The 13,925-nt window shown below is 51.4% G+C and overlaps 2 protein-coding genes across 8 annotated transcripts in view; both read left to right on the plus strand.

Moving 5' to 3' along the window:
• The window catches only part of LOC130596279 (TBC1 domain family member 22B), a gene marked incomplete at its 5' end in the record, with an annotated part of 143,721 nt that overhangs the window by 31,880 nt on the left and 97,916 nt on the right, over positions 1 to 13,925 (plus strand). The window lies entirely within an intron of this gene.
• CACNA1S (calcium voltage-gated channel subunit alpha1 S) overlaps positions 2,935 to 13,925 on the plus strand; it is a 41,496-nt gene continuing 30,505 nt past the window's right edge. For 2 of the 7 annotated variants that reach the window (XM_057403830.1, XM_057403845.1), the window contains exons 1-5: positions 2,939 to 3,246; positions 7,472 to 7,577; positions 12,346 to 12,485; positions 13,027 to 13,160; positions 13,707 to 13,859. In XM_057403830.1, coding sequence (XP_057259813.1) covers positions 3,086 to 3,246; positions 7,472 to 7,577; positions 12,346 to 12,485; positions 13,027 to 13,160; positions 13,707 to 13,859 — 694 coding nt within the window. In that variant the 5' untranslated portion in view covers positions 2,939 to 3,085. Of the gene's footprint in view, positions 3,247 to 7,471; positions 7,578 to 12,345; positions 12,486 to 13,026; positions 13,161 to 13,706; positions 13,860 to 13,925 lie in introns of those variants that run through there. The other 5 variants (XM_057403855.1, XM_057403869.1, XM_057403861.1 and 2 more) reach the window with 4 other exon arrangements.

Here is a 13,925-nt window from a genome sequence, read left to right on the forward strand (position 1 = left end):
TTGCAGGATCTAGTCCTTAGATATTTTGCTTTCTTAACCTGAAAATAAAGGTACATGTATCCAGTAGCCCTGTTTAATAGCTGAAGTCCGGTTGCCTTAGGATGGGAAGGGTCTTACTGATGTCCAGTGGACAGATGATAAAAGATGTTTGTACACTGCCATGCAGGCACGTCTCATCTCTGCCATGAAAGATGCTGCTGATGTGCACAAACAGCAATGTCTGATACTTGATATTTTGGAAGACTACAGTAGATATGACAAAATGTTCCCTGCTGCCCTGCTGAAGAGATTCATCACGTGAAATAAAACAAGATGCACTGTGTTTAACAGAACGGTGTTAGCCACAAAGTTCGTGTGTCTATATATGTGTATGTACACACATGGAGTCATATATTAAATATATATGTTTGGGCTGAAAATATAATTGTTCATATTCTCTGACTTCTAAATGCAGAAGATGGAACCAAGTTTTCTAACATTTTGAAACTGATAATAGAAATTCACTAAGGTAAAGAAGCTATATATTAAGACAAAGAAGCTTGAAGAAAAAGAAAAAGTTAGTATAAAAATTGTAAGGTCAGTTAGTTAATTAAGCAACTTCGTCACTGCTTATCTAGGCCAAAGCCAATAGGGACTGATTATGGGCTAAAGATAAGATTGCCATGGAAGTACTGCTCATACTCCAAGAGAAAGAAAGGATAAAAAAGTTCAACCTAGAGGAAGACTTTGAGCCTTCATCCTCATGACCACCATCCACCACCACCAGGGGACAGTGCGCATGCTCAAGGAGGAGTGGCCGAGCTCCAAGAAGGTCCCCTCCTCTTCTCAGGAATCTTATGAACATGTCTATCTACTAACATGAATTTGTGACAAGCTGGACAGCGAGCATGCATGTTAGGAGCAGCAATCCCCCAGGCACCCAGCCTGAATAAACGAATACCTACTTAATAGTTACATAGACTATTGAGACAAGGAGGCACAAAAGTACAAAATGTAATCAGTTCTAAGTAACAGTTAAGTTTGATGGCTTTGTAATGGAAAATAACTGCGCTGCTTGGAGGTAGTTGACACAGTTTCAGGCCCTTAGGGCCTCAGTACAAAAGGTGTGAGAAAAGCAGACTAGAAAGACAGGACCTGGGATGGGGAGTATCCCGGACTAGCAGATGTCCAGGATGAGAGCATTTAGCTGATAAGTAGAAGGCCAGGATGATTGCTATGTCTGTAATGTTAACTAAGCTTGTTGGGAAAAGTAAACGACCCTTAAAGACCACCACATTTTGTATGCATGCCGGAAACTTTTTGGAAAAATGATGTAATATGCTCAGTGACCATATAAGGATGACCTGTATAGCAATTCGGGGACACACGTTAGGAGGAGCTATCCCCCGTGTCTCCCGGCGCCGCAATAAAGAATACCTGCTTGTCAACTTGAAACTCTGTTGGCAAGTTTGTTCCTGGAGTTTTCTCCGAATCACTATCGAGCATTCTTTATGATGCTTTTCTCGGCATCACTTCGCAAGAACTATTAAGGTGTTCCAAAGTGAACTGCTTTCATTGTAATATTAAAAATCACAGCCACAGGTCAAAAAGACCCGGCTTAGGTGAAGACCCCTCCTCTGAGCATGTAGAGTGATTAGAAGGAATGATACAGTAAATATTATATGTAGGTTACAACCAATCCTTGTACCTTTTGCGTCTCAATGTAACGAGGAAGCCGGCGTTGGTGTGCCTGATGTGTGGAACAGGCCCCGAGCGCCCAGCCTGAATAACCCCGGGATGTCTCGTGCTGCGGTTTTCCTGCACGCCGGACACGGATCCGCTTTTCGAACACGTGGACACCCCCACACACACCGCCGCCACCTCAAGAGGCACCCCAGGGCGGACCGGGCGCTCTCCAGGGCTGAATCCGCCCGGCGCCGCAGCAGGGCCCGGCGGGGCCACGAGGCGGCAAGGCGGGGACGGGAACCGGAATGGGAACGGAGCGAATTCAGGATGACCGCCCCTTCCCGCTTGCCTCGGCTGTGCTCGGCTGAGTTCGGCTCTGCTCAGCTCGGCTCGGCTGTGCTCGGCTCGGCTGGGTTCCGTTCGGCTCGGTTCGGCTGTGCTCGGCTCGGATGGGTTCGGCTGTGCTCGGCTGGGTTCGGTTCGGTTCGGTTCGGTTCGGTTCGGCTCGGCTCGGCTCGACTCAGCTGGGTTCGGCTATGTTCCGCTCGGCAGCTGAGGAGAGAGTCCAGGCCAGGTTCAGCCCCGCCCGGGAGCCACCGGCTGCCCCGCCCCGCCCCGCCCCGGCCACTGGCGGAGCTGCCGGTTTCCGTAGGCAGGGACGGGGCAGCCGCTGCTGTGCCAGCACCTCAGCACCCTCACAGGAAAGAGTTTGCTCCTTAGATCCAACCTGAACTTCCCCTGTTTCGGTCTGAACCCACCACCCCGTGTCCTATCGCTACAGTCCCTGATGAAGAGTCCCTCCCCAGCATCCCTGTAGCTCCTTTCATGTACACTGCCCCCATCCCTGGCAGTGTTCAAGGCCAGGCTGGACACAGGGACTTGGAGCAAGCTGCTCTAGTGGAAGGTGTCGCTGCCCGTGGCAGGGGTTGGAGCTGGAGGAGCTTTAAGGTCCCTTCCAACACAAACCAGTCTGGGATTCTCTTATCTCACCTTCAATAATGTGCTTCAGCAAGCATTTCCTCATGCATCCCAGCTCCCCAGTTTGGGCATGGAGAGCTGGGCCAAGAGCTGGCCTGGGACTAACACACTTTGCTTTTCGGGACAGCGCGGGGCAGCCTGTTCCCACCCAGCCAGGGCAGTGGCATGCGAAGCACTCACCCGATGGTCTTGGTAAAGAAGCAACAGCTGCAGGGGCCCTTCTGCTGCCTGGGGAGCTGGGACCGCACCAGCAGCCAGCCAGGAGCTAAATTTAAACCCATGGGTTGTGTGTTTGTACAGCCCCCACTGTGTCCCTGGTGCAGAGAGCTCTGTACCGGTGCTGCAGGAAGGGGGATCCAGAGGAGCTCCAGCTCCTGGGACCCAGGGAAGGGGGACTCAGCCGTGGGGCAGGAGGGGCAGAAACAGCTAGGAAAGGAACACCATGGAGCCTGCTTCTCCCCAGGATGATGTGAAGAAGAGGCAACAGAAGGAGAAGTCCAAGAAACCGGTGCCACCAGTGGCCCCACGGCCAGCCCGCGCTCTGTTCTGCTTAACCCTGCAAAACCCGCTGCGGAAGGCGTGCATCAGCATCGTGGAGTGGAAGTATCCTTCTGCTTGTGAGGGCTTGGAAGTACTCGTGTCGGGGGGAATCTGGGGCTGAGTAGCAGGTGAGGCCATGGGGACCTTCAGTGGGGTGCTGTGGGGAAAGGCTGAGTGCAAAAGGGGCTTGAGGGAGTGAGTGAATGTGTTTTGTGCTGGCTGGAGCTGTGCTGGGGAGAGCCTGAGGGAGGGGAGAGGGTTTAGGTGTGAGGAGGAGGTACAGTGTCCATCCCAGCATGGGGATAGGGCCATGCAGAGGAAGGGGGGCCTGGCTGGGGCAGTGGGAGCTGAGGATGGAGCTGGGGACGGAGCTGGGGACCACCAGCTGCCCCAGGGGAGAGGTTTTGGATGGGTACTGAGATCATGGTGAGCTGTGGAAGGGCTCTTTGTGTGTGTCACTACTGATCCCAGAGCTGCTCCCTGTCCTGGGGAGGCTGGACAGCATTCCCTGAATCCTAGTGACACCACTGTCTTCTCAGCCTCCCATTTCCCAGCCCTCCCTGGCACTGCGGTCACAGGTGAAGGCTTAGTGAGTGATACTCTTTGGAGGGACAGTATCTCTCTTGCCTCTGGTTCAATTTAGGGATGGGGTTTGGGTGGTTGCTCTTTCATTGGCATCTTTTCACTGGGGTATTATAGAAATACCAAAATGTCACCCTTCTGCCACCCAGCCAGGCACTATTTTAGGCCATTTGATACTGCTTTGTTAACCTGTATTTTATGGAAAGGAAGAGGATGGGAGACAAAGCCTTTCACTTTGGCTTCAGGAAAACATTTGGGCTCAAGGAAGAAAAATGGAATTTAGAGATGTTTCCAGCAAATCCTGTTCTTCCACCCCAACTTCTCTCGTTTCAGTTGCTGAACCTATCTGCATGTTCATGGCCGGATCATCCCAGCCCTGGCCAGGCTTTGCTCTTTTCAGGCTGGCTGTGTTGCTGGCCATGTAGTGCAGCCATGGAAGCACCAAACTCATGTCCCTACGCTGCCAGAGATGACATCCTGTTGAAAGCCTGGGGTGCCCATTTGCAGGGTCTCAGGACATGCTTACACTTGTGGTGGTGCTGTGCTGGTCATGGAGTTTGAGCCCTTGTTTCTTCACTGCAAAGGGTCTCTCTGCCCTTAGAGAAGAGGGAGCAGAGCTAAGATGGGTGAATTCTCTGTCTCTGCTTCTGTGGCTTGAGGACTGCGTTGTTCTACAGGCACATGGAAGGCTCTGTACCTTAATAATCTGTGTCTGTGCCTTAAATAGGCACTGAGTAGGGAAGAAATTTGTGCATGCACCCTAGTGTCAGGGAAAGAGCTGGAAATAGGGCTTGCATCTCCCAACATGCTCAAACACATTCCTCATCCTGAGTCAACACATGCCAGAGAGAGTGCGTAGCACTGTGGGGGTCTTTGTTTCCCACACTGGTGGCCTGGAAGGAGAATATGGAAGGGAGAGGTTGAGCGTCCCACCAGGAAGGGTGGAGGTGCAGGGGATCCTGACGCTGGCAGACAAATGATCCAGGGCGTTGGGTTTCTCCAGTGCCTGCTGTTTTTATACCCACATGCACCAAGCTGGCCTCATCTCATTCAGGGATTAGGGTCTGCAAGGCATGACGGGGTCGTTCCAGTTCCTGTGGTCTTCAGGCAAGCTGCCAAGGAGAGATTAGCTGTGAGCATTTCTGTGGGATACCTGGCATCTGGGGTCAGTATGGCAGGAGATATTCCTGCTCCTTGGGCTCATCTTTGCTGTGTAACTGCTGTTGGAGCACAAAGCTGAGCCACATGAGTGGGACAGGATCTTGTCCAAGCAGTTGGAGAGTGGAGAATATCACTGCACTCAGCCTGGGGTGGGTGAAAGTCAGGCTGGCTTGAAGCAGAGGGGGGTTTATGCTGAAATTTGCTCACATCTCAAGCCCCACATTTGTTAGCACAAGGAAATTGGGTGCTCTGCATGTTGGTGGGTGTTGTGTCCTCAGTAGCTAGCCCAGCAAGTTGATGGGATATGTCTAGCCTTGAGGTCTCCCTCCCGGTATGTCAGGGTGCTTTGCAGCTTGGAGGACTTCAAGGCAAATGAATGGGGAGTTTGAGGTCCCTGGAGGACCACAGAGATGCAAGGTGCTGAGGGGCTCATTTGTGCTGCAGGGCAGACGTTGGCACCCTTGGATGCTGGAGAGGAAGTAGTGAGATTGCAGGGTAAGGAGATGTGGAGGATGCTGAGGCTCTGGCTCAGAGGCAGAAGTACCATCCACAGTGACACTATGTGCCTCTTTATCTGTCCCACTGCATTTCCACCTACTAACAGTGCCAGACTCACAAATAACAAGCTTATTTCAGCTCCAGTTTACAAGACAGGTTGCCCTTCAAGGAGGGTTCATCTCATCCTGTTGGAGCAGGCAGGGAAGACTCTAACCCCTGAGCTCTGCCCTGTTACCTGCAACAGCTTTTCCAGCTGACTTTAGTGTTGAAGTATCATCAAGTTGATGGATAGAAGTGTCCAGAAAAGGCAAAATAACCTGTAACTGACTGCACTCAGCCGGTGTGGAGACAGGATGCCCTAGGTGTCCTGTGATACTGGTTTGGATAGTGGAATGGCCACCACAGCTCAAGGCAGGGCTCAGCATACTTATCTGGAAAGCTGAGCTAAGGAGTTGGTTAACCATGGTGTAAGGAAGTGTCAGCATGGCTGCAGGGACCCTCTGCTGGGGAGAATTTGGAGGGTTGTGCTGGTGGCATTAATCTACATGGTTGTGCCCTGAATGTCCCCACAGAGCATGTCCATGGGAGCTGTTCTCCTTTAGAAGGTCTGCCCAAAGTGAGATGGGGGTGTTGGAAAATCCTTGTCCTGGAACCTCCTTACCTGCTGGGTGAGATTTATCACTTTGCCTTTGGTGGCAGGTTGGTCTTTACAGGGAGGAGAGATCTCCGAACAACTGATGAGGGTATTTGCTGGCTGTGGTCACAGTGTGTGGGTGTTTTCAGGTAGAACTGGAGAGCAGAAGAGGCTGGAGGAGAATGTGCTGATTTATGTCACTGTTTAGTCATTTACTCTTCAGGTTGGTCTGGCCCAATGCGCAGCTGCACCAACATTTTCATTTCCTCCATCTGCTTTTAGTGTCAGTGGCTTCCAGGGGTACTGGCAAGGCAAGAAGATCAGGATAACTGGGATATACTGGTCAGGAAACATTATTGGCCAGGAAACTTTAAGATTGTGACCAAAATGTTTCATAGAGGTTTTGGACTCATGCTGTCACTGTGGCAGTATGAGGCCACTAAATGAGTGAAAGATACCCCTTTGCTCATAGGTGTGTGCATAGCTGCATGGTGTGGTGGCTACACACAAGCACTTCAGAGCTGCAACAGGGCCTGGATGTGACCAGCATAAGGTCAAATAGCAAGAAATGATGGTTGTCCTCTTCTGACCACTCTGCTGCACTCCCAGGGCACCACAGGTTTGGACCATGCTGAGAGAAACAGAGTGGAGCCCCTGGGCTGAGAGCCTGGCCATGGGTGAGGTGCTGGAGCTCTCTGGGGCTTCAGGAACATGATAGCTGAAGCTTGACCATGAGGGTTTGATGGCCCAGCAGAGCAGTGACAGCAGCAGGAGCCTGGGACTGACCAGATGCCCATTCTAGGGCCTTCAGGGGGAAATAGAAACTCACCCCATTTATTCAGAGGTGTCATAAGGCCCAAATAACACAATTCCACCTTCTAGGGAGAGGGATGGAGCTCAGGCTGAGCACTATGGTAACTTGCAGCCCATGGCACTCCTGAGGAGAGTCACTCAACAGTCACCCTCACAGAGAACAGAGGGAGCCAGGGCCAGCACTCTGCAAAGGGTGATGCTTTGCTGAAGTGTCTACATTATGCAAGAAGGTCCTCACCCTTTAGGATGATTTGCTGAAGGATGAAGAGGGGGGCACTACCAGTTCTCCCATCCCCTTGTTGTTTCTCTGCTGCAGTCTTTTGACTGATGCCCCCTTCCCATATATCCTGTGCCAAAGCTGCCCCTCTCCGGAAGCCATGTGCTCAGTGTCCAGGCTCTGCATCTCATCAAGCTCATTGCCTCCTTCCCTTGGGGCCCAAGACATGGGCAGCAACTGAGGACGTGCAGAGGGTGAAGTTTGACTGCTCCCTCTGGAACCCAGGGGGAGGTTGTTTCCCCATAGCCAGTGAGGTTTCCCCATACATACCCAGACAGAACAGGGCTTTTTCTCCGTCTTCACTCCTTAATGCTTCCTCTTAGACCCTTCGAGATCATCATCCTCCTGACCATATTTGCCAACTGTGTTGCACTGGCCATCTACCTGCCGATGCCTGAGGATGACACCAACATTGCCAACTCCAGCCTGGTAAGACACAGCCCTTCCCACTGTCCCGCTGGACAGCCAAGTGCTCAGCTCTGAGGGCTCTGCAGATCTGGTCACTGTACGGCCTAGCATCATAGAATCCCAGACTGGTTTGTGTTGGAAGGGACCTCAAAGCTCATCCAGTTCCAACCCGCTGTCACAGGCAGGGACACCTTCCACTAGAGCAGCTTGCTCCAAGACCTGTCCAACCTGGCCTTGAACACTGCCAGGGATGAGGTATCATGGCTGCAAGATGGTACTACCTGTTGTAGGGGCATTTGCTGCTGCCCCTTGGGGTGTATTAAGGCATTGTTGGTCTAGTGAGAGATGCTGCGAAGTCAGAGGGAGGCAGATTGCTGGAGAAACCACTGCAAAATGCATTTTCAGCATGCTGAAACCACCCCTAGGTTGAGATCAAAGGCAGCAGGTTGGGATGTGAAGTACACAGGAAGGAAGAACTGATGCCAAAAAAGAACAAATTCCCTCATTATTTTTTTTTTACGGTGACACTTCCAAAAGGAAAAATCCTGTTTCAGAGAGGCTCAAATGGTTTGTTTCAGCAGGTCTGGAACAAAATTTTCTGACCTTTCATTTTCAAACTGTATTTTAATTTTGGTAATTCTTATTTAAGAGGGGGAAACTTCATCCTTTTTAAGCACAAAGGTTGCTCCTTTCCAATCAGTTATTCTGTTTTTTCCAGTCACTTTGTTTTCCTTGGAACAAGATGTTTTGATGTGATCCAAATCAATCTGTTGCACTGTTTTTATTTTGCCACTCCTTTTCCCTCTTCAGATCCCCATTGGGGTTCAATCCACACTGATTTTCATTGAGAGTTTGAGATTAGTGTCTGAATCCAAGTGAATCCTCAGTGGTGGGGTGAGAGGTGTGTGCCGGTGTTGCTGGTGACTTGTGACTTAAAGAAGTACCTGGTTTTTGCCCGTTCTTTAGAGACTGCAGGGAAAGATGTTAAAGCAAAGAATCTGAGATGCAAAATACAAAGGTTTTACTTGTGATTTTCAGCTCCTTGAGCCACTTTTATCTCTTTCCCTCAACAGTCTTTTAGTGGCAGTGAAGATAGTTTTTACTTCTCGTTTCCTTGGAAAAAGAAGAGGGGTCACTGTTGGCAATGTGTTGTTAGGGCTTTTAGAACTAAAAGCAAAATAGGTCCACAGAGGACCTATAATTCCCTCCCACAGCAGAGGGGAATTAAACATACCCACAGAGAGTTAATTCCTGGAGTGTTCACTCAGCCTCTGGTGTGCTGCGTTTGGTTTCTTCCCTGTCAAGGGGGCACAGCAGGGTTTGAAGGGTGCAGTTATCCCTAAAGAAGCAAAGAAAAAACAACTGGAGCAGGTTGAGCATGGAAAGCAGGAGGTGAGGACAGCAGGGATGGAGGCTTCTCACTGGGAAGGAGTTTGGGATTTGGCTGAGACCGGGATGCAAGAGCAGAGCTGCAGCATGTGGCAGTGTGGCATGACAGGGAGGCAACCTGGCAGCAATTCGCCTTGTGGTGTTACCAGACGGGGAATGATGCTCTCCAGAAAGGACCCATTGATGGGAGACAGGCGGGTGTGAGCTGCATAATGTCATATATAACTGGAATTGCATCTTATTTATATTCATTAGATTATTTCGGCTGTGTCCAATTGGGGGATTTTTCATCCTGTTGCCATGCCAGCAGCCCTTTGGATCAGGAGCCTGGCAGCCTGAGGCTTCTGTTCTTTCATCCCTGCTCTGCATGTCACTGCCATCAACTTCTGGTGGCTTTGCAGGAGCAATCCCAGCTTAGAACTGAACCAGAGCCCCATCATCTTGTGCTTTGGGCTCTGCATGGAGCCTTCAAATAGTGCAACAAAGGCTTGTTGGAGATGCTGCAATGCATTTTGTCTCTCCCTGTCACTTTTGTAGTTGCCTCTTTTTATTGCCCAGTTCTCTCTGGAGAGAGTTGAGTTTATCTACTAAGGACCTTGAAATTGTTGAAGAGGGGAAACTGAGTCAGAGCACTTTGGCCAGGCTGGGAGGCTTTATTCAAGTCCCACTCCCTCTGTTGCCTGTGAGGATACACTAGAGACATCCCAGACTGGTTTGTGTTGGAAGGAACCTTAAAGCTCCTCCAGCTCCACCCCCCTGCCACGGGCAGGGACACCTTCCACTAGAGCAGCTTGCTCCAAGCCCCATCTAACCTGGATATGGGGCTCATTCTGCACAGCCCTGTGTAACTGTGAGCCCTGGAAGCTGACACTGCTGAGCAGGCTGGAGCTGTATCCTGTCACATTGCTTTGACATGGTGCACGCTGTTATTCCTGCTGCTCCGCAGCTCACTCAGCACCCGCAGGTCAAGTTACTCTGTGTCCCCTAACATCGCTGAAGCATATGTGTGTGTAGCAGCCTGTTGTGTTACAAAGACCTCCATCTTTTTATAGTGGCTTTTTGAAGACTGGGCTGTTCACACACCCAATCCCAGATCTACCAGGCAGCCCTGCCTCCCTTCACTGATCAGCCTCCCACCAGGGAAGAAAGATGGGAGTGATGTGGCTGCCCTGGCAGTGTTCAAGGCCAGGTTGGACACAGGGGCTTGGAGCAACCTGCTGTAGGTGTCCCTGCCTGTGGCAGAGGTTGGAACAGGATGAGCTTTAAGGTCCTTTCAAAGCAAACCACTCTGTGATTCCATGATGCTCAAATCAAGCTGGGCATATGAAGTGGGTCAGCATCATGTGCAGGACATGCAGTCCTTGACCTGGTATAAAGTCTGCCAGGACAAAATACCCCTTAATTTCTTTCTGCTGGTAGCTGGAGGTGGCAGCAAGTTTTGAGGGGGCTCCCCCATGTCTCCTGCATTTACAGCACGGGAGATACCCTACCACAACACTGGCTGCTGGTGTGGCTCTGCAGTGCCTCTATACATGAAATGATCCTCACAATAGTTGTGTTTTCGTGTCTGGGATTGCAAGGACAGGCTTTTGGGAACAGACTAGGGGGGATCTGTCACTGATAAGTGGGGGAGAGAAGTAGTGTTGAGTTGCCTTTGCTAAAACCTTGAAAACAAAGCCCTGATAACATCGATAATCACAATACTTAGGTCTCAGCTTTTACCATTGCTGCTCTCAGATCCAGCAAGGAACTGGCACTGTTACGGGTGACAGTAATACAGGGACACTTGGCATGGCCACTGTTTTCCAATGTGGTAATAGAGCCAGCAATGCTCCTATCTGAGCCATGGTTTCATAAATGGACAGCATTTTCCATTTGGCAAGCCAGAGGGACCCTGGGAGGAAGGCTTGCTTGGAGCACTCCAGCCTTCCCCATTGGAGGCCTGCTTTCAGTTTGATCTCAGATGTTTCTGCGTTTCTGGGTTCAGTTCCCTGCAGATCCCAAGCTGGGCTGCTCCTTGTCCTCTGTGGGGTGCAGATGGAGGAGAGGGGCCATGTAAAACCAGCAATATAAATAACCCAGTCCACCTGGCTGCTTCAGAGGGATTTAATCCCAGTCTGGAAAGGGCCGTTAGCAGCAAGGGCAGTGATTGCAGTGACAGACAGAACCAGGTGGGCACAGGCAGCTCTTGGATGGGCTCCAGGGAAGAGTGAGCTATTCCAAACTCCCAGGCCAGCATTAGCAGTTCACTGTGCCTGCCTGGCACTAGGCAGGGCCTCTTGAGCCCTTCCCTGAGAGCCCAGGGCACAAAGGAAGCCACAGTGCAGCTAGATTGTTCCCTGGTGACTGTGTGGTGTCTCCAGGACAGACCCAGCAAGCCCTCATCTGGGGAGGATGAGGACAAGGCATCAGTGCTGCCTGAACAAGGAAGGCTGTGGGAGAATGAGAGGATGAGGTAGCAGAGAGGAGAACTAGAGATGTGCAGTGCCCTGGGCCAGCACCTTTGGGTGCTGGGTTGGGAATTGGTGGCTTTACGGGTGTAGTTTGTAAGAACTGGTACCCACAGCCCAGGAGCATGGTCCTGGCACTGAATGGAATCAGATCATGCTGCAGGCCAGAGTGGCATCTGGTGATGTCCTGGCTTCAGCTGTAGCAGTCAGTCTTTTCCTTCTTAGTAGCTGGTGCAGTGCTGTGGTTTTGACTTTAGCATGAAAATGACACTGCTAACACCGATGGTTTTAGTTGTTGCTCAGTAATGTTTACTCCAATCAAGGACTTTCATTCTCATGCTCTGCCTGGGAGGAGGGGCACAAGAAGCCAGGAGGAAGCAGAGACAGGACACCTGAGCCAAACTAGCCAAAGGGGTATTTCCCACAGCACGTCATGCCCACTTCAGAAACTTGGAGTTACCTGGAAGGCCCAGATCACTGCTCGGGTCGGGCTGGGTATTGTTCAGTGGGTGGTGAGCGATTGTATTGGGCATCCCTTGTGTTTATTGTTTTCTTTTCCCGTTTTAGTTTCATGTTCTCTCCCCTTGTTGTTTCCCTTGTTATTATTGGTGGCAGCAGCAGTGGTTTGTGTTATACCTTAGTTAGTGATCACTCTTATCTCAGCCCATTGCAGTTACATTCTTTCAATTCTCCTCCCCATCCCTCCAGGAGCAGGGTGGGAAAGGAGGGGAGTGAGCAAGCGGCTGCGTGGTTCTGAGTTTCTGGCTGGGCTCAGACCATGACAGGTGGCCAGGGTATTGCTGCCATGCTGGGGTGGGATCACAGATTGGTGGCAGCAGGGGCTGTTCCAGAGGCAAGGTGGGAGGCAGACATGCTTGGTGGTGATACCAAGGGAGGTGACAGTCTGCTCTAATGGAGCATCCTCTCCCTCTTCCCTTTCCAATTCCTAGGAGAAGATCGAATATGCCTTCCTGATCTTCTTTGCCATTGAGGCCATGCTCAAGATAATTGCCTATGGGTTTCTTTTCCATACGGATGCGTACCTCCGGAATGGCTGGAACGTGCTCGACTTTTCCATCGTGTCTCTAGGGTAATGCAAGGAGAGGAAGCTACTGGTACTCAGCTTGTGTCTGGCCTGGTCCATAGCCGGTCAGCTACATTGATTTTTCTAGTGACTGCAAGTGGGTTTGGGAGCAACTTGTAGGCTCAGTTCATGGTCTTCTCCCATGGGCCCCCTTTTCATGGCCTGACAACCCCTGGGATCCTTGTCTAACTTCCTCTATGACTCCTTCACACCTCTTGGGTCTTCTTGCCCGGGAGAATGAGAGGAGCATGGGGTCCTCCAGGCTGTAGCACACAGGGAGAGGGCATGAGGGGATGGGAGGGTCCCCATGTGCTCAGCAGTGAGGGTGGAACCCAATGAAGGGGTGCCCAGCCACAGTAGTTGAACTTAGCCAAAAGTTCCCACCTAAGCACAGCTGACAGAATCATGTCCCTCACTTTCTTGCCTTCAGAGCTCTGAACCCTCAGCACAGATGTCCTGGTTTCCATCCTCATGCTCTTCTCTTTCTTGTTCTGTTTCCTTCTGCTTCTCCCCCTTCCTTCCCTGCTTTGTGCCCTGGCTCTTTCAGGCTTATCACCATGACCCTGGAGAAGCTCAATGCAAAGGAGGGAGGGTCTTCAGGGGGAAAAGGCGGCTTTGATGTGAAGGCCCTGCGAGCATTTCGTGTGCTGAGACCCCTGCGCCTGGTGTCTGGAGTGCCAAGTGGGTGCTGGGTGCCCTACCAGCATGAATGGATTGAACCCCTGTGCCTGGCCAGGGTTGGGGGCTGAGGGGCACATCTCTTGTTGCTGCTGGATGAAGCCACAGGTTCATGCTTATCCTCAGGTTTTCAAGACTGGGGATCTGCAGGTCGGCACACATATAGCTCCCTCCATGGCTCAGTGTCATCACCTTTGGGTGGCCAGTATGAAAGGGGCCAGGACATCACTCCAGTTTCTCAGGGCAGGAATCTCCTTCTCTCATAACTCACGTGGACACAGCCAGGATGAGACTGATGTTGGGGGGGGGGGCAGAGAGAGGGGCATGAAGCAGCCTCCAGCCCTGCCTGGACTCTGGCTCTGCTGGGGTCTGCATTGTGGGCAGAGAAAGGATTTCTTGCTTCAGAGATTTCAGTCCCAACCCACGTGTGCCCCTCTTCCCTTGGTGCGGGGCGTTTCAGAAGCTGCTTGGCAGAGGGGCTGGTGGGAATATAAACACCCAAAGCTGTTTAGGAAGCAGTCGAGCTCCTCTCTCTTCTCCTTGGTGCAGGTCTTCAGGTCGTCCTGAACTCCATCATCAAGGCTATGGTGCCCCTGCTCCACATTGCCCTGCTGGTCCTCTTCATGATCATCATTTATGCCATTGTTGGGCAAGAGCTCTTCAAGGGAAGGATGCACAAGACCTGCTACTACCTAAGGACAGGTAGGTCTGTGGCAGGATTCAGTATGGCAGAGATGTCTTTGTGTGGCTGCTGTGGGGACCACAAGG

The sequence above is a fragment of the Pezoporus wallicus genome, unplaced genomic scaffold (genome assembly GCF_028554395.1).
Source record: "Pezoporus wallicus isolate ANWC-B61680 ecotype Strahan unplaced genomic scaffold, APGP_CSIRO_Pwel_v1 contig_5863, whole genome shotgun sequence".
NCBI lineage: Eukaryota > Metazoa > Chordata > Aves > Psittaciformes > Psittacidae > Pezoporus > Pezoporus wallicus.